Source organism: Heloderma suspectum, chromosome 1, assembly GCF_057233095.1.
Source record: "Heloderma suspectum isolate Gila_16-S chromosome 1, 16-S_ref, whole genome shotgun sequence".
Classification (NCBI taxonomy): domain Eukaryota; kingdom Metazoa; phylum Chordata; class Lepidosauria; order Squamata; family Helodermatidae; genus Heloderma; species Heloderma suspectum.
This window is the reverse complement of record NC_139458.1, coordinates 388,194,033-388,215,896: the sequence shown is the minus strand read 5'-3', so window position 1 is coordinate 388,215,896 and position 21,864 is coordinate 388,194,033. Positions and strand designations below refer to the sequence as shown.

Here is a 21,864-nt window from a genome sequence, read left to right as displayed (position 1 = left end):
AACAAAGAAGAAAAAGAAAACCAAGAAGGCAAGATGGCTGTCTGCTGAGACACTGGAAGCAGCCCAAGAAAGAAGGAAAGCAAAAGGCAACGGTGATAGGGGGAGATATGCCCAATTAAATGTAAAATTCCAGAGGTTAGCCAGAAGAGATAAGGAATTATTTTTAAACAAGCAATGCGCGGAAGTGGAAGAAGATAACAGAATAGGAAGGGCAAGGGACCTCTTCCAGAAAATTAGAAACATCGGAGGTAAATTCCAGGCAAAAATGGGTATGATCAAAAACAAAGATGGCAAGGACTTAACAGAAGCAGAAGAGATCAAGAAAAGGTGGCAAGAATATACAGAAGATCTGTATAGGAAGGATAACATCAGGGATAGATTTGACGGTGTGGTCAGTGAGTTAGAGCCAGACATCCTAAAGAGTGAGGTTGAATGGGCCTTAAGAAGCATTGCTAATAACAAGGCAGCGGGAGATGATGGTATCCCAGCTGAACTGTTTAAAATCTTGCAAGATGATCCTGTCAAGGTGATGCATGCCATATGCCAGCAAATCTGGAAAACACAAGAATGGCCAACAGATTGGAAAATATCAACCTATATCCCTATACCAAAAAAGGGAAGCACCAAAGAATGTTCAAACTATCGAACAGTGGCACTTATTTCACATGCCAGTAAGGTAATGCTCAAGATCTTGCAAGGTAGACTCCAGCAATTCATGGAACGAGAATTGCCAGATGTACAAGCTGGGTTTCGAAAAGGCAGAGGAACTAGAGACCAAATTGCCAATGTCTGCTGGATAATGGAGAAAGCCAGGGAGTTTCAGAAAAACACCTATTTCTGTTTTATTGACTATTCTAAAGCCTTTGACTGTGTGGATCATAACAAATTGTGGCAAGTTCTTGGTGGTATGAGGATACCAAGTCATCTTGTCTGCCTCCTGAGGAATCTGTATAATGACCAAGTAGCAACGGTAAGAACAGACCACGGAACAACGGACTGGTTTAAGATTGGGAAAGTAGTACGGCAGGGTTGTATACTCTCACCTACCTATTCAACCTGTATGCAGAACACATCATGTGACGTGCTGGGCTTGATGAAGCCAAGGCTGGAGTTAAAATCGCTGGAAGAAACATTAACAGTCTCAGATATCCAGATGATACCACTTTGATGGCTGAAAGTGAGGAGGAGCTGAGGAACCTCATGACAAAGGTGAAAGAAGAAAGTGCAAAAGCTGGGTTGCAGTTAAACCTCAAAAAAAACAAGATTATGGCAACCAGCTTGATTGATAACTGGCAAATAGAGGGAGAAAACGTGGAGGCAGTGACAGACTTCATATTTCTAGGCGCAAAGATTACTGCAGACGCTGACTGCAGCCAGGAAATCAGAAGATGTTTACTTCTTGGGAGGAGAGAAATGACAAATCTGGATAAAATAGTGAAGAGCAGAGACATCACACTGACAACAAAGGTCTGCATAGTTAAAGCAACTGTATTCCCCGTAGTAACCTATGGCTGTGAGAGCTGGACCATAAGGAAGGCTGAGCGAAGGAAGATAGATGCTTTTGAACTATGGTGCTGGAGGAAAATTCTGAGTGCCTTGGACTGCAAGAAGATCAAACCAGTCCATCCTCCAGGAAATCAAGCCAGACTGCTCACTTGAGGGAATGATATTAAAGGCAAAACTGAAGTACTTTGGCCACATAATGGGAAGACAGGATCCCCTGGAGAAGATGCTGATGCTAGGGAAAGTGGAAGGCAAAAGGAAGAGGGGCCGACCAAGGGCAAGGTGGATGGATGATATTCTGGAGGTGACGGACTCGACCTTGGAGGAGCTGGGGGTGGCGACGGCCGACAGGAAGCTCTGGCGTGAGCTGGTCCATGAAGTCACAAAGAGTCGGAAGCGACTGACCGAATAAACAACAACAAGGGTATTTTTAAAAATATGATGTTTTAATGTAAAATTTTATTGTTTTAAAACTGTTTGTAGTGATGTACATCACCCAGAGTGGCTGGGTGACTGGCCAGATGGGTGAATGAGAAATTTAATAAATAAATAAATAAATTTAAATGCGCATTTTCCACATTTAAAACATGTATTATGAGAATGATGAAAAGTGATACCTTTGGAGTGGGTCTGCCTGGTCCAGTCTGGAATCAGCAATCTTTAAATAAATACAGAATCATAAATATGTCAGTAATACCACAAATACAGCTAGTATCGTCAGTGTCTGAGGAACACACAGTGAAATGTGAATGGCCAAAACATAACTTTGCATCTTTCCCTGTAAACCTTTCCTGCTCTTCATCTACAGCACCAAGAGGGGAACTTAGTGCAACTGTATGATTAGGGAAAGGCGGGAAAATACATGGTGTTACCTGAGAAATCACAAGGCTAAACAGGAAGGACTGCCAAGCCTCGGGAATTTTAAGATCTAGTGCAAGGATAGGTGAAGTTATATAAAGTTTCCTGCACTGCCTTTAATTCTGCAAGATGTGCTACTGTCTATTGTGTGGCAAAAACCTACTACCAAATAGACAAACATGGGCACATCTACAGTTCATTGATCTAGATTGTATTGTGCTTCTAGAGGTGAAACTTTTGACACTGGTTGTCTGAGTTGGTGTGGTGGCTTGGAATTTTAAGCTGTTTGCAGTCTAGTTTCTGTGAGGAAAGAGAAAACTGTCAGTTTGGCTGTGATTAAAACCTCACACAGCAGGAGGCCGAAAAATCAGAAGAGGTCTTGGAATGTAGTGAAACTAAGGGACTGGGTGTCCAGAGGCAAGGAAGCTGAAGGAACAATGCAGCATTGGCAGTGCACTAAGAGGAACTGAGAGAAAGATAGGTTGAGAATGAGGAGGTTTAAGGAAAAGAATAGGGAAGACAGGAGTTGATTCTGAAGAAACTCTACAGTGCTTAAATTTAGGAGGACGGGTTGTGTGCTATGTGGAGGAGGAAAGGCAGGAGTGCTAGGAGGGTGAAAGAAAGTGAGATAAAGTAGACAGTGGCCTAAAAGGGGATGACGGGGCAGAGAGTAAGGGACGTATTTTGCAATGTCGAGGAAGAAGCTAAGAGTTTGGTGATGGATTGAATATGGGGAACGAAGGAGAGAAAGGAGTCAAAGATAAATCCAAGGCTTTGAGCCCATTCAACAGGTTGAATCACGATATTGTCAATAAGAAGAGTGTACAAGGAAAGAAGGGCTTATCTAGTCTTAGACCTAATGAGTTTCAGATGCTGTTGAAGCATCCAAAAAGAAATATAAAAAATTAGAGATGCAGAGATGAAGATTGTTGCAGACCAAACAGCTGTTATAGGCACAGCTATAGGAGCCAGTTCAAAAGCTGGCAACCCTACTGTTGGGGATAGAGATGGAGCAAAGCACCCACAGAACATAGGACACACTCTTTTCTTCTTGTCCACATTTTAAAACTAAAATATAACCTCATACTCCAGTCTAAACCATTCAAAGCGCTGGCAGCTTTGCTGGTCGGTTGAAGAGCATTGAACCTTTAATTGCACAATCCCGTTTTCAATAGCACTCATCGTTGTACTCACATTTCCCAAACTTCCTATAGCAGCAATTGCTTTAATGTCTGAGGGTCTCAAGGCATGAACTGTAGAGATAAAAAATGGGCTCCAGGTTAGAAAGATGGCAGTTGTTCAAAAGTTCATTTGCATTAATCAAAATAAAGGTGATGGGGAAGAAGCTATAATTACTATTTGGCAATTGTACTGGTTTGTTCTGAAAGTTTTTTCACAAAATTATAAGATGGTTAACATTGCATTTTCTGTTCACTTACATTTCTCAAAAAGTGTGTGTGACCCAGTTTCCACATCATGCTGCAATTCTTGAGTTGCTTAACCCAGGAATTGTTGGCGATGGATGCAGCCATCCCCAGCCATGCACTCTCATGCACTCATTGTTTTCACTTCAATTAACAACCCAGGAACATCCCATTCCTGGGTTGTTTCATGACATGTGAATCTGGAAACCCTGGGCTGTGTATGGGCTAAACAACCTACAGTCACAAAAACAAATCATGGGCAACTGTTGGGTTACCTCTGAGTTGTTTAGCCCTGGGTTTTTAACTGAGATATTTTATAATAGTGAATCCCCCCCCCCATTGCTGAGAAATAAGAAAATCCCATCAGTTTCATATGGTCTGTCAGATGTACATTGTATAATTGTTTCTCTAATGGTTTGTCTGAGACTTGGAGTACATAAGTAAGCCTGGCTTCCAAATTTTACACCAGTGAATGTATTCTTTTCTCTCTTCTTTTCCTCTAAATATGTATTTCAAATACATACAAATACCTGAAGATGAGGCCTGGAGAGAGGAATGCTGCAACATGCAGGGATAATGAAACCCCTTCAGAGGCTGAAAGAAGAAGAAACAGCAATTTTAAAAGAAAAAAAATTAGGATGCTTGAAGTAACAAGATGCAGAGAAGTAACAAGAATGGATCTGGATGATATGTCTGAGAACGCTGAAAGTGCAAGTCCACTCACTCTTCCTAGAAAACATTTCCCAATAGACACACCTCCAAAACATACAATATTGTTTTGCAAAGTAAAAGCCAGCAAAATGGCTGTCCACACCCTATATTTCAAATATTGCTGTTACTTCCCCCCACCCAAGACATGACGTATTAAAGGCACCCCCTCGCTCTTTCCTCTCAATCTAAGGTTTGCCCTTGCCAGCGATCTGTCTCCCACAAGGCCTATGTCTAATTTACCCACCCATTAGAAGAGTTATATGGTCTCAGAGACTCCATTCAAAAGTGAGAGAAGAAAATCAGAAGCCTGGAGAACTCTCTAACCCCCAGGTTCCCAAACTGTGGGCTAGACCTCCCTGTGGGTTCTGGGACACCTAAACTTTGGGGATGACATTCCAGGGACAGAGAATCCTGAAGATGGAACATTTCCCAGCACTCAAGCTCTGGCACGGCAGCTACAGAGCTGGCCCTACCATTAGGCAGAGTGAGACAGTATTACATGCAGCAGATACTGTGTGCTGGGGAATAGCAGTGAGGTGTTGAAAGACAGAGCTGTGTGTGCCATGTGACCTGCCCTGCACCCCCTAAGGTAGCCTGCTGCCCTCAGGTGTGGTGGAGGATGCCATCATGCCATCAGCATGGAAATAAGATCCAACTGCCAGTCTGCTCAGCTTCTGTATGTGGAATGGGGGCTCCCTCCCCCATCTTATCCTTTGTCTGAGGCAGCAAAATGTCGTAGGCTAGCCCTGTGAAGCCATCATAGCTCCCAAGGAAGAGGCAAGACAGTGCCAGCATGAGATTCTGGAGGCACATGAAGTTCTAAGGAGAAGAGGATCTTGTGGAGGTTTCCCCTTCCCTTGAGCAGAGGAGGCTTGGCACTGTAGCTCTGAAGAAGTTTAGGGCACGATCCTATCCATGTTTAGACATAAAAAAGTCCTACAACCTCCAGCATGCCCCAGACAACAGAATTAGGCTGTGTGCATGGAACTGCAGGTAAAGGATCTCTATGTATTCACGTTGTATTCAGTTGAGGGTTGGGTTTTGGCCCCCAAATGGTACATCAATTTTAAAAGGGGCCCAAGCTCAAAATGTCTGAGAAATGCCAGTCCACCCCTTTCACTCCTACAATGGGCAGAAATAGATACTTACCTTCCGTTCAGTTTCGTCCTTCATATTGCCCTTGGCTGTCAGAGCATGAGCTGCAGTGCCTTTAAGGGAAAAAATGTTTTCCTTCATTTTCTTGCTTTTTCCCCTTCATCCTTGTGATCTATGGTGACCAGCCAGATGGGCAATTAATAAATTTAATAAATAAAACTAAATATGGTTATTGATTCATATGGCTACTTTATATTTGTAGATTTAAATGTCCATTATAGTAAGGTCAGAGGTGGTTTGAGTTGCAGAATACAAACAAGAGGGCATGCTTGCACAAATACACCAGCCAAAGAACAGTCTGCGGATTTTTAACCATGCTTCCAGTAGGAGAGAGATGATTAAGACCCTATAGACACTTATAGAATTGTATTGTAAATAGGGTAGCTATTTATGCATCACACAAACAAAGGAACTGCATCACCAAAAGAGGTCAGAAGAGGGCACTGATTTGCATAAAATTTACATATGCTGATTTATATGTATAGAAGCATATTTAGAAATAATGACTATAATTTGCATAGAAATACAATAATGTCACCATAGTGGGAAAGACTGTGACCAAGTGATCTGTGTGCCTGCTCAGTCTGCTGTCCAGTGCTAAATGTTGATGGGTAACTTCAAGGGTCCTGTTCTCCCTTCTTATGGTTCTTTGTCTTTAAACCAGACTTCAAGTAAAGAATTGCTCTCTGTAAAGTGGAATGTGGCCACACTAACTGCAACCAAGTATTCGAAATTTTTAATGGAGCTTTTATTGGAATTTTGTGGGCAGCAAACTTGGAAAAACAATGTAGAGAGAGTGACTTGTCTACAACAAAACATTAGAATTCTATTATCTTGCAAATCTGTTCTGGAGCTTTTAATTTAAAAAACAGTGTGACCCTTAAGATATAGCCAGGCTATAGACTTAAACTGGTTTAACCATCATTCTTTCACCCCAGGGAATGATAGGAATTACAGCTCTGTGAGGGAGGGACTAGAAATCTCTAATCCTCAGCACTTCATCAAACTAAAATTCCCAGGATTCTCTGAGGCAAAGCCAAGACAGTTAAAGTGACATATTAGTAATATAGATGCAGGATTGGATCCAAGATTTGCCTTCTGCAAGAGGAAGGGACCATTTGCGAGAGGAAGGGCTCCTCTCATGGAAGGTCCCTCTGCCCAGTTTTTGGGAATCCCCTCCCATCGCAGCTCTCCCCAACCAGCAGGGTCTCCTGACTCCCTGTGTAGCATTTGCAGGGGCTGGAGGGACTGCCATGGGAAGGTGGGGGCAGAGAAGTCCACTTCCGTCACCGCAGTTGATCCAGTGTAAATCTGGGTCCAACCCATAGGGTGTTGCAGTAGTAGAACTCAATGAGCATTAAGCGCTCACACTGTTTTATGAAAAAGTGAAAGCTAGTCCCCTCTTTAATGTTGTCAAGTATGGAGATGAGATTATTTAGTGGGCATAGTGCTATACGGTTTGAGTATCTCTGCATTTTACCATCAGGGTTAACTGTCTGTCAAAAATCCTCATGGGGCAAAGCAACTATCAGCAACCTGTTCCCCCAGTATTACTGCCACCACCATTTTCCTGCTCTTCTACCCAACACAATGCACAGACTCACACATACACCTTTCTTGGAGCTCTAGTTCTTCACTATTTAATACCATTAATCTTCCTACTCCCAGAGACTTTGCTATTTGTCCTGTCTTTTCAGATTGGATCACTCAAGCACAAAGCTCTGCTTCAGGGCATATCTGGAAAGTTTACAGGGACAAGGGCCTTACCTAAGAAAAAGGATAGCCAGAGGGAGATCAGCAGCTTCTTCATGCTTTGTTCCTTTATGAATGAACTCTCCTGGAAAGTAGTTAGTTTTCTTTGACTGTGACCTATGCGTGGTCAAGAAATCATCTCTTCTTTCGACTGCTTTTTATACTTTAGTGAGCAGATAACTCAGCTGTCATAAATTTTATTGGCCTTTTCGCCTTTGAAAAAGCAGCCTTTAGAAGTGAAATGATAAAATATTAACCTTTCAGCGCCATTGCTTAAAAAGACAAGTGTCATGTACTTTACACATCATTAGTTCCCCAAGGAAAGGGTAAAAAACAGGAAGATAATTTGCCCTTTAAATACAGACACAGAACCTGCTTTGCAAGTATCCATTATTGGTATAATGGAACATCTCTTTTCTGTGGCCATCAAATTTAAACAAACACGCTATTCCTCTGGTCACCTATGTTTGCAAACTTCTGCTTTATAATGCCAAGCTGTTTTATATTCAATGTCTCATCTGAAGTTAAAAGAAAGAGAAAAACTATGCAGTATTTATATACGCAAAGAAAGAGAAGCAGGACACACTTTGCATGACTGGACCTGCTATGCAAAGGAGACCTTGAAAGAGCTCTGTTCCTCTACGCAGTGGAGGGGGCAATCCTATGGCCGCTAGTCAGCGGCTAGACCGCCATAGGATATATGGGTTTCTGGGAACTGACCATCCCCCACTCCCATGCTGCCTTGCAGGCAGCTCAGAATGGCCCCGCACTCTGCGCTCGGAAGAGGAGCACAGAGTGGCGAAAACGGGGTGTTCTGGGGCGGGGAAGGCGGAAATGCCGGTACAACACATCCTATGTGTCGTCCAGCAGCCTCCTCCCCTGCTCCACCTTCCTGTGGCTAGACAGCTGAAATCAACTGTCTAGCCGCAAATGCAGGGAGGCTGAAGCGCAGAGGGAACGATCCCCTCCGTGCTTCTCCTGCCCTACATTGGATAGGCGGTTGCCTCTGAGTTCGGAGGCGGCCACCTATCCCCACAGGATTGTGCCCTAAGATGAGCAATGCAAACATTGCAAGAATTTAACTATAAATCAATTCAGATTAGAGTTCACAAACCAAGTCTACTATAATTGACTTATAGCTAAACTCTTGCAAAGTTTACATTGTTTATTTTAATTATGCAGAGGAACAGCACTCTTATAAGGTCTCCTCTGCAATAGCAGCTCCAGTTTTTCAGAGTGTGAAAAGGCAGTTCAAAGACAGGACCCTTGTGTTCATACCTCGGCCACCTCCTAAGTAAGGTAAGCCCAAGAAACCCAAACCCAACCCTTGAGAAGTTCTCGACATTTTTTAGTATTGAATTTCTTTTTGAAAGAAATTTCTCTTCTATCAAACTGAATGAGAATGGTTGAAAAAAAATGTGGGAGAAATTTTCGGCACAAAATATAACATCTCGGGGGATGGGGTGGGGGGAAGAAGGGATTTTTCTACGATAACTGTGTGCTCCTCTAGATTTAATAAAAGCTTTGAATTGGGGGTGGGTGGGGGAAATTATGCATCTTAAACCAAGTGCCTCAGGATAATTCTCAGTCTGTTTTCATTTTCTCTTGGCACTTTCATACAAACCTGGGTCTTAAAGTGCTTTATAGAGCAAACAAAAACAAATAGTCAAGGAAGAGCAATATTATGCAGAGGAATAAGGGCTTTGGAATAATGTTAAGAGTAAGAAGTAGAGTAATTGAAGCACTGGGCCAGCCCTGCCTTGAGGGAGAGAGAGCCAGCTACCTCAAGTGTCATGAAAGGGTAGCAGATTGTTAATGAATTGGGATTTTATGCCTTAGGTGCCAAAATAACTTGGCTGGCCTTGAGTAGTATAAGCTTTGGACTTTGGGGCAACCATTTGGCATGCTGTGCCTCAGGCAGCAAAATGTCTCGGGCCAGACAATACTGAGGGGCAGCTTACAGGAATGTATACAGAAGTTCTTCCACCAAATACTAGAGAACAAATGCAACTTGCAGATAGCATAGGAGAATCTGCACCAGTGGAAGCAGTGGAACTGTGGAACCGATTCCAGGTACTTGCGGATGAGACTGGAGGACAGCCTGCAGAGGAAGAATCACAGGGGAACCTACATGAGAGTGAGCAAGAGGCTGAAGGTCAGTCAAACAGAGGCGATGAAACCCAGGCCTACAACAACAAGAAGAGAAGAGTGGTAGTAGTGGGAGACTCCTTACTACGTGGGATCGAGACCCAAGTATGTCGCGAAGACCTGTGGACTCGCCAGGTATGTTGTCTCCCAGGAGGACAGATTAGAGACATGACTGAAAGGTTGCCTGCACTCATAAAGCCCACTGACAGGTATCCCTTTCTTCTCATCCATGTGGGAACAAATGATACCGCCAAGCGGAGGTACAAAGAAATCACGTCAGACTTTGAAGCTCTGGGAAGGAAACTCAAGAACTTTGGGGCCCAGATAGTTTTCTCATCCATCCTTCCAGTAGTTAGAAGAGGGATAGAAAGGGAACGAAAAATACTCCGGGTGAATGACTGGCTACAAAGGTGGTGCCGATGAGAGAGATTTGGATTCTGGGACCATGGGCTATACTTCCTGGATGATGGGCTGTTGGCAAGGGACGGGTTGCACCTCACAAAGGATGGGAAGAATGTGTTTGGCCACAGCATGAAGAACTTCATCAGGAGGGCTTTACACTGAATCCTACAGGAAAAGAAGATGTAATGTTGGGGGTAACAATGGACATAGGCGCATGCACTGCAACGGAGAGAACAGCTCTGACAGCGCCCAATAATAGTCTTCAGACACATGTAGGAAGAAAGCCAGACTATGAAGCACATGGTCTTCGATGTCTATCATGGAATAATGGGCTCAAGTTACAGGAAACCAGATTCCGGCTGAACATCAGGAAAAACTTCCTGACTTTTAGAGCAATACGACAATGGAACCAATTACCTAGGGAGGTGGTGGGCTCTCCCACACTGGAGGCATTCAAGACGAGGCTGCACAGCCATCTGTCAGGGATGCTCTGACTTGGATTCCTGCACTGAGGAGGGGGTTGGACTCGATGGCCTTGTAGGCCCCTTCCAACCCTACTATTCTATGATTCTATGACTCTATGAGAAGTACATCCTGTCAGGGGCACTATTTAGGGAGACTGGCAGGAGGGATCTGTTCTGCACCCAACCCATATTTGGGGTGCATGTGATTTTTCTTCAGAAGCACCTGTATTTCTCAACCACTTGCTGGTTCTATGCACTGAGTGATTATTGCTCTAAATCAGGGTAGGGAACCTGGTTCTCTCCATATGTTATTCACTACAACTCCCATCAGCCCCAGCCAGCATGGCCAATGTTCAGAGGATATGGGAATTCCAGCTCAAAACATCCGAGGGCACCGCGTTGCCTAGCCCTGCTCTAAATAATTGCATGAGCCTGTGTAGTGGGAATGCATACCAAACCCCCAAAGCCTTTTGTGGGCTCCTTCACACTGAGCTTTTATCCTGCAGTTAAGATTGTTCCTTCACGGAAGTTTGCGGGCTCTTTACATGACATCGTGATCATTCAAGGAGTATCCTGCACTAAATGCCCTTTGTTCCGTTTTTAAATAGATCGCAGATAATGAGCTATCAAATTACGCCGTTGTGTTCTGCTTCGGTTTCCTCTGTGAAAAGAGTAAAAGCGGCAAGAAGAGGAGCGAAATTAATGAAAGATAATGAAAGACTCAGATACAGGGAAAAGGAGGGGGGAAAGGAAGCACATGAAAAAGGGAGTTGTTGTGATCCTGCATTTAAAACAGAAGCAGAAAGCCCCATTTTAAATGCAGGATTTTAGGCTGGTGTAGAGATGCCCTGTGTAATAAAAAGTTTGACTATAGCATTGCTATAATTCCTTTTTTTAAAGCAGCCACAATAATTTTTCTTAAAATACTTTACATATTACATTTCCAGCACAATCCTCTGCATGTCTACTCAAAGATAAGTGCCATTGAGTTCAATGGGGCTTACTCCCAAGTAAGTAGGTGTAGCAGCCTGCTCCAACCTGGTGCTCTCCAGATGTGTTGAACTACAACTCGCAGAATCCCCACGGGCACCAGTTTGGGGAAAGATGAGGTATAGGACTGCAGCCTTAATCTTGAATACTCCTTTAAAATGTACTGAGAATCTTATGCTCCAAGCCATATGAAAATCTCCCCTTGGCCCTAAAATCAGCCCTAGGTGCTTGACAGTGGAGGCTGGTGGCTCCGATTTCAGTAGGGCTGTAGATCCATTCTGGGTTACAGTCAGATCCAGCCAGAACATTAAAAGAGCTATTCAAGGTTCTGAACTCTATCCCCAAATGGGTTAAGCACCTTGGATAGCTCCTTTAATGTTCTGGCTGATTCTGCCTGCAACCCAGAATGGATTTACAGCCCTACTGAAATTGGAGCCACCCGCCTCCACTGGTGCTGGATAGTTCCATAATAGTAGCTTGACACACCCTGACCCAAGTCCAGGTATGGTAGTGCATATTTGTTTGTTTGTTTGTTTCTATACCACCCAATAGCCAAAACTCTGCCACATGAAAGACTGGTTGGCAAGAGTGCATAATATCCTTCCACACTGAAACCAAGATGGACATATGCACCCCAATCCTCACCATATAGTGAGACTGGGGGCCACATCCGATGCTTCACATCTGTACACGCAGCTGCAGCCAGTCCCTGTGTGCGGTTTGCCATCTGGCAGGGGAACCCTCTTTGCAAGAATAGGACATGTACGTTTCTCCAGAGAGAGGTTGACCAAGGGTGTGCCCAACCACTGGGTTTAACAGGCATCAGTGATTTCAAATAGCCCCCACTCAAAAAGGCAGGAAGGGGAGTGTAGATAAAGCTTGACAGTAAAACTGCCTGTTCAAAACTCCCCTCTCTCAGGCCCAATGACAGCTCTCTACTAGAGAAAAGCTGTGCTGTCACATCTCCAGTATCTTCCAGATTCACAAGCTAACATTCCCCATAATGGTTCCTGCCTAGGAACATCTCCATCTCCCTCTTTGTATGTGCTAAAATGCCATGTTCCCGAGAGTACTGGGGGGCAGCGGGGCAGGAGGAGGACAACCTTCAGAACAAAATGGCCACACTTGAATAGTGGATTCTCTTCCCCTTGTCAAACCCCGTCCTTGGGTCTCCAGGCACAAAGATAGGGCTGTTCTTCTTTGTATTTTGTCACCTGTCATCTATTGTCAGCCTTTTGTCAACATGAACAATCACGACTCTTGCACCTGCAAGTAAGTTTACTGTTTTCCTGTAAGACTGCCTGGTGTAGGTTATTTAGAATTGCCTTCCCCAACCTGGCGCCCTCCATAGTTTTGTACTACAACTCCCATCAGCTCCAGCCAATGTCACCAATAATTGGGGATGATGGGAGTTCTAGTCCAAAATATCTCAAGGGCACCAGATTGGGGAAGGCTGATGTAGAGAGTAACTTGTTTTATTGCCTTTATTATGCTACTTACCTGATTTTTCCTTCTTTCCTTATCCATAATATAAATAACACTTCTAAATTGGAATCTGGGGTTTGCATAAGAACCTAAGATGAGCCATGCTGGATAAGACCAAGGGTCCATCTAGTCCAGCATTCTGTTCACACAGCAGCCACCCAGCTGTCAACCAGGATCCCACAAGCAGGACATGAGCGCAACAGCACCCTCCCACCCATGTTCCCCAGCAACTGGTGTACATAAGCTCACAGCCTCTGGTTCTGGAGGTAGCACATAGCCATCAAGACTAGTAGCCATTGATAGCCTTTTCCTCCAGGAATTTATTTAATCCCCTTTTAAAGCCATCCAAATTGGTGCCCATCACTACATTCTGTGGTAGTGAATTCCAGCTTAACTATGCGCTGTGTGAAGAAGTTCTTCCTTTTATCTGACCTGAATCTCCCACCAATCAGCTTCATGGGATGACCCCAGGTTCATTATGTGAGAGGCAGAAAAATGTCTCCCTATCCATATTCTCCACACCATGCATAATCTTGTAGACCTCTGTCATGTCTCCCCTTAGCCTCCTTTTTTCCCAAGCTAAAGAATCCCAGCTGTCCTTGTAACCTTCCCTCATAGGGGAGATGCTCCAGCCCCTTGATCATTTTAGTTGCCCTTTTCTGCACATTTTCCAGCTCTATGATATATTTTTTGGGGTGTGGTGACCAGAACTGTACACAGTATTCCAAGTGTGGTCACACCATAGATTTGTATAGGGGCAGTATGATATTGGGAGTTTTACTCTCAATTCCTTTTCTAATTATGCCTAACATGGTGTTTGCCTTTTTTACAGTGGTCACACACTGGGTTGACATTTTCATCAAGCTGTCCACCACAACCCCAAGATCTCTGTCTTGGTCAGTCACTGGTAGCTCAGATCCCATCAGGTTATATTTAAAGTTGGTATTCTTTGCCCCAATGTGCATCACTTTACACTTGCTTACATTGAACCTCATTTACCTTTTAGATGCCCATTCTCCTAGTTTGGAGAAATCCTTTTGGAGCTCTTCACAATCTCTTTTTGTTTTAACCACCCTAAATAATTTGGTGTCGTCCGCAAACTTGGCCACTTCACTGCTCACTCCTAATTCCAGATCATTTATGAACAGGTTGAAAAGCATTGGTCCTAATACAGATCCCTGTGGGACCCCACTATTTACTTCCCTCCATTGGGAGAATTTACCATTTATTCTTACTCCCTGCTTCCTGTTCTTTAACCAGTTACTGATCTATAAGTGGATCTGTCCTCTTATTCCATGACTGCTAAGTTTGCTCAGAAGTCTTTGGTGAGGTTTTTTGTTTACTTGGACTTCCAAAAGGCTTTTGACAATGTCTGCTGGATCACCCCTGTCTACATGTTTATTGATACTCTCAAAGAACTCTAAAAGGTTAGTGAGACAAGACTTACCTTTGTGGAAGCCATGTTGATTCTTTTTCAGCAGGGCTTGTCCTTCTATATGCTTACTAATTTTATCTTTAATAATGCCTTCAACCAATTTACTAGGAACATATGTTAAGCTAACTGGCTTGTAATTTCCTGGGTCCCCCTGGATCCTTTTTTGAAAATTAGTGTACATTGGCTATCTTCCAGTCCTCTGGTATAGAGATTTATCATAGGGACATGTTGCATATTTAGGTCAGAAGATCAGCAGTGTCATATCTGAGTTCTTTGAGAACTCTAGGATGGATAGCATCTGGGCCTGGTGAGTTATTTGCTTTCAGCTTATCAGTAAGGTTGAGAACATCATCTTTTGTCACCACTATTTGCCTTAGTTCCTCAGACTCCCTTCCTGAAAACATCAGTTCAGGCACAGGTATCTGTCCTATATCTTCTGCAGTGAAGACAGATGAAAAGAATTTATTCAGCTTCTCGGCAATCTCCTTTTCCTCCTTCAGTACTCCTTTAACTCAATTGTCATCCAATGGTCCAACTGCCTCCCTAGTTGTTTTTCTGCTTCTGATATATTTAAAGAATTCTTTATTGTTGGCCTTGATGTTGTTAGCGATATGCTCTTCAAAATGCCTTATTGCATCTCCTATTGTCTGTTTGCATTGCCTTTGTGCAAGCTTGTGCTCCCTTTTGTTTTCCTCACTTGAGCAAGACTTCCATTTTCTGAAGGAAGCTCTCTTTTCTCTAATAGCGTCCTTAACACTGTTCATTAACCATGCTGGCAACCTCTTGGACTTGGTGCTACCTTTCCTAACCTGTGGTATACATTTTAGCTGGGCTTCTATTATTGTGGTTTTGAGTAATCTCCGAGCATTTTGAAAGGATTTAATCCTCTTGACTCCCCCTTTTAACTTCCTTTTCACCAGTTCCCTCATTTTAGAGAAGTTTCCTCTTTTGAAGTCAAGTGTGACTGTGTTGGATTTCCGGGGTAATTTTCCACTTAAATCTATGTTAAATCTGATAGCACTGCGGTCACTGTTTCCTGTATGTGCTGGATAGCGCAAAGATCTCTCCTCTATGCATCAAGTGCTCGTTTATGCTACACTTTTTAACTTGGGGAGGCAAGGGGAAAACAGGTTGACTTCACTTAGAGGTGACTTGGAGGGTGATCATTCACTTATTATTTATTTTCTTTAAATACTTTAGGCCACCCTTGAGGGCACAATTCTCTCAAGGACACTCACAAGATAAAAACAATATAAGAATAAACATCAGAATTAATAAAAGCTAGTGACAAGAGTAAAGCAGATCCCCCAGCCCAAAATACTAAAACCAAAAAACCATTGCAGTCAAAAACATCAGCAGTCCTGTAAAAATACAACTCAAGAGAAGGTCATAGAAAATAACTGAGTCTTGAAATAGGGCTGTGCATTGCTTCAGTATGACTCCTGAATAATGAGGCAAAGCAGGCTGATTCGGAGGTGCCTTGTCATGATACGAAGCGGATCAGACAAGCACCGAGGCACTCCGAAGTAAAGTGGCTTCTCCACAAAGCGCCTTGTCCACCTCATATATTTGGAGCTCTTCTTATGCCTTCTGAGAAGCCTAGACAGGCTGTCTCCAAAATGTATCAACTTCTGAAAGACCACAGGGAGGGACAGGAGGAGGAGGAGGAGGGAGGGGGGAAGGCGAGAGGGCGAGAGGTCGCAGACACGCCAAATGTATCAATTTGAGAGAGATCCAGCCACCAGGAGAGGCGGGGGAAGGGGAGAGGAGAGGGAGGAGGAGGAAGAGGAGGAGGGAGGGAGCTTTGCTGTGAGTCAGCCTGATGGTGGTGGCAGTGGTGGCAGCAACAGGATGTGACGGTAGCTGAGAGGGAAGCTCCATAGCATTTCTCTCTCTGCTCCAGTCGTAGCCACTGGAGGCAACTGCCCTAGTCTCTGCCAGGCGTGGCAGAGGAAGCCTTAACCCTTCCCACTCTTCTTTGGCAGAACAAAGATGAGAAAAAAGCGCGTGCTATGGGGACTGGGTAAAATGAGGATCCATAAATGAAAAAGAGATCCCTTGATGTCATATGATTTTTACAGACCAAATCCACCAAACCACCAACATATCACAGAGCATATCTGCCTCCACAGATTGAACCAGAAAAACCATGGATCTGTGACTTGCAGGCACAACCACAGCTCAAAAACAGGGGAAAATTGCTCCCCCCATTCCCTGGAACAAGACAGCTGCAGGCATGCATCCAGAGGGCCTAGGAGCTGGCAGCAGCAGCAGCTCATCCTCATTGGCAGGAGTCAGCCCCCAACCAGGTGCCCTCTCCTCCTTCCAAGGAAGGGAGAGAGCGCAGTTGGAGGGCGACTCCTGCCCTCATGCCTGTCAGTGGTTGGCAGGCTGCGACAGCCAGTGGTTTCCCCAGTAGCACCAGCAGCAGTGGTAGCCGCAGTTCCCCTGGCAGCGGCATCCCCCCCCCCCGGTGGAACAAAGGCCCAGGTAGGGAGCTGGGGGCTGGGCAGTGTGTTGGAGGGGCCGAAGTGGGATTTGGATGTCTGAATCCTGCTTCGGCTTTGTAGGCCGAGGCGGATTGGGGCCCCCCAAATCAGCCCGAGCAGAATCGGGCCCACCTCAGAAGCCCCGAAGTGGCTTCTGAGTCAGATCGGGGGGTCCATGCACAGCCCTATCTTGAAGGTTTTCCTGAAGGCCTGTAATGATGGGGCTTGATGGACTTCAGTTGGTAATGCATTCCAGAGACGAGGGGCCACTACAAAAAAAATCTCTTCTTTATTCCCACCAACCTGACTGCTCTTAGAAGCGAGCAAGTGAGAAAGGCCTTTAGTGCTGATCTTAAAGTGTGGGCAGGCTGGTATGGGTGAAGGTGGTCCTTCAAGTAATGTGGCCCCCAAACTGCGTAAGGCTTAAAGGTTAAAACCAGGACTTTAATTGGACTCAGAAATGCACTGGCAACCAATGCAGCTGGTGCAATATGGGTGTCACATGAACCAATGACCTAACCCCATGGTGGCCATTTTTTTGCACCAGCTGAAGTTTCTGAACTGTCTTTCAAGGTAACCCCATGTACAGCATGTTACAGTAGTCCAGCCTGGACACCCCTCATAGAGGACTGAATTATCAGAAAACAGGTTCATACAAGGGAATCAGCCCACTCCCAAACAGTACGTCAGTCCCAAGCTGTACATCAAGCCCTATAGTCCTGAACATTCTATTGGAAATTATGGCTAGGATGCCAGTACTGCTCCGCTCCTTCTGTCTGACCAGTCTTCCTTACTCCCAACTCTAATCCTTTTTTGGTGCTCCCTTCCTTACTTTGAGGTTCATCCTCAACTCCCATGAACCTAAGCCTTAGTCCCACTTGGCAGCCAGGCTCTTGATCCTGCTGAAGGAATACCAACTGTTATCTGATCGCCTTAGTGCAAACTTCCCCAGCCTCATGCCCTCCAGATGTTTTAGACTACAACTCTCAGAATTCCTGGCCAATGGCCATGCTGGCTGGGGCTGATGGGAGTTGAAGTTCAAAACATCTGGAGGGAACCAGTTTGGGGGAGGCTGCCTTAGGCCGCCTTCACACCTTGGTTTTTTAGCACGATCATTCTTCTTTAATCACTGGTTTTCCCGGGAGCTTTAAATGATGCCACTGCTCTCCTGCTGCTATCTCATGACTTCCCCTCCCTCTTCCCATGTTATCTGAGAATGGGGAAAACCCGGCATTTTCTGTGCTTCCGATTGAAATCGCCATTTCCTCCCTGTATATTTCTGCTTTAGCACTTTGTCCCACTTTGTGTGGGCGTGTGCTAGGGGGGTGTTGCTGGGCGGTGTTGAATAACATTGTCATGACAACAAATCCGTGGGAGGGTGGGGGTAGGTCACTGACCACGGTTCCAGTGACGGTTAAGTCTCATTGACATCAGTAGGGGTTATTTTTGAGTAGACATCCTCAGACTTGAACTGTAAAGTGGTTAACCATCCCAAATGCTTCAGATCCCCCTGAACACAGCAATGTTTACTTCTGAGTAAACACATTGGCTGTAAGGCTGTACTTGTTTATTTCAAGGGCACAGGGATATCTTCTCTTTCTCCACAAACCTTGCCCTTTACTGCTACGGTCCTCAAACTGTTTAGAGGCCAGTGGCAGTTCTAACTGCAACAGGAAGAAAATCTACATTAAAAGATGGAGTTCTGCTGAACTGACTTGTAGATTGTATTGTGAACTGGAACTCAGGTTGTGGCTTCATAAATACTCCCAACCCTTTCTTTTCCTGGGAGTAGGTGCCATTGAAACCTATGTGGCTTCCTTCTGAGTAGGCATGCATAGGAGTGTATTGTAAGTCTACTTAGAGTAGCAGTCTTAAGGTCTCCCATCCCCTTCAGTGCATTTACTTGGAACCTCCCCCTCCCATTGACTTCACTGACTGCTTCTTCTCCCTTTTGCTCACCAGTTTAATGGGCTTTTTTCTTCACAGGGTGGATGGGGGAGTCTCCCTTCTCAACCATGCAGGAGAAAGGCTTGACAGTTAGAATTTCAGTGGGTATTAAAAGTGCCTTTTCTCCTCCCCTGAATAAATTCATCATGCAGAGCTTGGAATGGTCATTTTAATGGTTTCTTTTTTGTGTGTGGAGTTGTTTTAGATCAGGTAATAATGCTGAGGTGGTTTTCCATAGTGCTCCCTCCCACCTACAGCAAACCACCACAATTACCGCCACAAGGTCTTCTGAGTGGAAACCATCTAGGACGGCATGGAAGAAGGTGGGGCAGACATCTGCACAGGGTTGGCATGTACATGAATACAGCCATTGAATGGTCTTGCACTCTTGCCTGTGAAAACATCTGTATGATTGGGAAGCCAGCCAGCCACTATCTCTTCTTCTAGTCCACCTTACAGGGTCGTTGGGAAGCCACAATAAAGGGGAAGAGCAACAACAGTGTGTTGCGGGGAGGAGCCAGCCACTATCTCTTCTTCTAGTCCACCTTATAGGGTCACTGGGAAACCAGAATAAGAGGGAAGAGCAACAATAGCGCAGGGGTAAGCCACCGAGAAGACTCTCTCTCCCTTGCCACAAAGTTGGAGGAAGGAGAGGCACAGGGGACCAGTTCCCATAGCCCATTATCCCAGTCACTAGAAGGGCTTCCGACTTCCCTCCTGCTGCAGAGGAGTGGAGGGATGGGCAGAGCCATCAATTGGTTCCCGTAACATCATGATCAGTGGAGGGGAGGGGGCAAGGGGCCAGCAGCCCCCTTCTGTCCTGATTTTTCCATGCAGCTCCGCCCAGCCATGCAAAGGTATAGAGCGGAGGGAAGCGCTATGGGAGATGCCTGTATACAGGGCCAGTCCAGATCCTGGGAAGGATCCGGAATCAAAAGGACCGGTTTGTAGTGGGATAAAATGCCAGGTGTGAAGAAAGCCTTAGCGTATGTCTGAGAGAGACTGTAAGAGAGAATGAGTGTGTGTGTGTGTGTATGTATGTATGTCAAAGTAACACATTCTCCCATAGGTAGGCCTTCCCTTCGCCTCTGGACAACACCTATGCCAGCCCACAGACTTACCCACCAAATTAAAACATTTCCTTACCAGTTAATACTTAAGAACAGCTTGTTCCCCTTAACACCCTCCTGAGATCTGTATCCTTTCCATCATGCAATTGGCAAAGTCAAATGAAGAAGAAGAGAGGAAGTAGCAAGAGTCTTGTAACATAAGGGTGATGTCACAACCACTGTTCCTTCACTTCCTGTTCTATTGCTTGCTTCTGGGGAGCATCATGAGCAAGAAACTAGAACAATAAGGCAGGAAACAGACTGGCAAAGTAATATTTCAAAGCACAAGGTCTACTATAAAATTAGAGTTCCAGTGACTGAACACCAAGTTACTCTAAACATACTTAAGGGCTGAAATATAATAAACTCAGACTGGATTATATATAAATGAGTAAATGTTAGAAGCTTCTGATCACTTAATTCAGACTTGTGGCATTTTTAAAACACCTTGACAGCTTTTACTGATGAATTCTGTCAAACTCTGTGTGTGTTTGTCCGTAATGCATAGTTATTGGGCAGGAATTGCCTTCACCTTAACTACAGTACAACAGTGTGGCAGTGAGAGGGATGAGAAGGGATTTAAGTGCCTGAAACCTCACACTGCCAATATTGTGAAGGCTGCTTGCAAACGTACAATCTGAGATTATTAGTGCCATTTTAGTTCTCTCACTTTAAAAAAAAAAGGAATTTGCATGTCAAGTAGGTAGAACAGAGCTAGAATGCTCTGTCCCATTTGCTAAGCATAGGTCGCCATGGTGTATTTTAATTGCATGTGTTCTTTTGGGTTTTGTTTTTGAAACCACTTCCCTCCTGACTCATGTCAAGCTCCTGTGGAAACAAAACTTAAAACAATAAAAACATGGGCAGGTTGTTCTTACAGTCCTGGCTGGTACAATATCATAACACGGGGGGCGGGGAGGAGGCAAAAGGTAGCTCTCCAGATGTTTTGGACTTCAACTTCCAAGCCTCTGCCAGCATGGCCAATGCTGAAAGTTGAAGTCCAAAATAACTGGAAATAAACTTTCTGCCCGCCCCTGTCATAAGTTCTGGAATTTTTAAAAATGTAGAATTTGGGTGCTAGCTTTGTCAGACCACACTGCAAAATACACAGTTTTGTGGTAACTAAATGTAGACATGAGAACCCCATCCTAACTATGTTTACTCAGAAGAAACCGATTTCAATAGGACTGATGTCTAGATAAACTACATGTTGGATTCCATTATAAGCACTTTCTTGGTAGCAGGGCAATGCCTAGAGTTGAAATTAATAGTATGGGATATCTCAGTCACTAGACATCATAGATCCCCTTTCTCACCATTCACTTTCTATCCCCTATAAGGAGTTGTATGTAATATAGTACACTGAGCACCTCTGCATACCTGATTATTTTCTTGCCAGTATTATAATGGCTGTATACAAATCTATGGGGCTGCCACATTTGAAATGGCATGTACTGATCAAGTTGCTGCATCTTAAAAACGATACTGTAATGCTGGAAAAGGTGTGGAAAAGGGCAACCAAAATGATCTGGGATTTTAAGCTGTATGATTTATAATTAAGAATAAAAATAAAAATATTTTACCACATGTATGTTGGGGTGGGAAGCCACTTTTTCTATACATAACAGAAGGGTGAAATTTCTGTTACATGTGAAGCATTTCTCCTGGTTTAAGCACACCAGATTCAGTTCTGATCAGTATTTGCTTATTTAGCACATTTTGATTCCACCCTTTTCCCAAGAAGCTCAGGTCAGCATACTTGGTTGCTCCCTCATTTTATCCTCACAACAACCCTGTGAAATAGGTTAGGCCTCAACTACCCAATGAGTGTAATGGGATTTGAACTGGGTCTCCCCAGTAATGCCCATCACACTACAGCACATTGGCTCTCTGTTATACAATGTTGACTTTACTTATACGGCCTGCTGGATACAAACTACATCCCAATGTATCCTTCCATATATTAATTTGGAAAGGTCCAAACCTAAGACT

At 44.3% G+C, this 21,864-nt stretch overlaps 1 protein-coding gene across 7 annotated transcripts in view; it reads right to left on the bottom strand.

The window, feature by feature from the left end:
- PLB1 (phospholipase B1) overlaps positions 1 to 20,004 on the bottom strand; it is a 171,572-nt gene extending 151,568 nt beyond the window's left edge. For 2 of the 7 annotated variants that reach the window (XM_084828585.1, XM_084828591.1), the window contains exons 1-5: positions 7,419 to 7,545; positions 5,646 to 5,704; positions 4,316 to 4,379; positions 3,556 to 3,614; positions 2,121 to 2,161 (exon numbers count right to left, since the gene is read on the bottom strand). In XM_084828585.1, the coding sequence (XP_084684711.1) occupies positions 2,121 to 2,161; positions 3,556 to 3,614; positions 4,316 to 4,379; positions 5,646 to 5,704; positions 7,419 to 7,461 (266 nt within the window). In that variant the 5' untranslated portion in view covers positions 7,462 to 7,545. Of the gene's footprint in view, positions 1 to 2,120; positions 2,162 to 3,555; positions 3,615 to 4,315; positions 4,380 to 5,645; positions 5,764 to 7,418; positions 7,546 to 19,909 lie in introns of those variants that run through there. The other 5 variants (XM_084828588.1, XM_084828586.1, XM_084828587.1 and 2 more) reach the window with 5 other exon arrangements.
- Between the last annotated feature and the right edge of the window lie 1,860 nt (positions 20,005 to 21,864).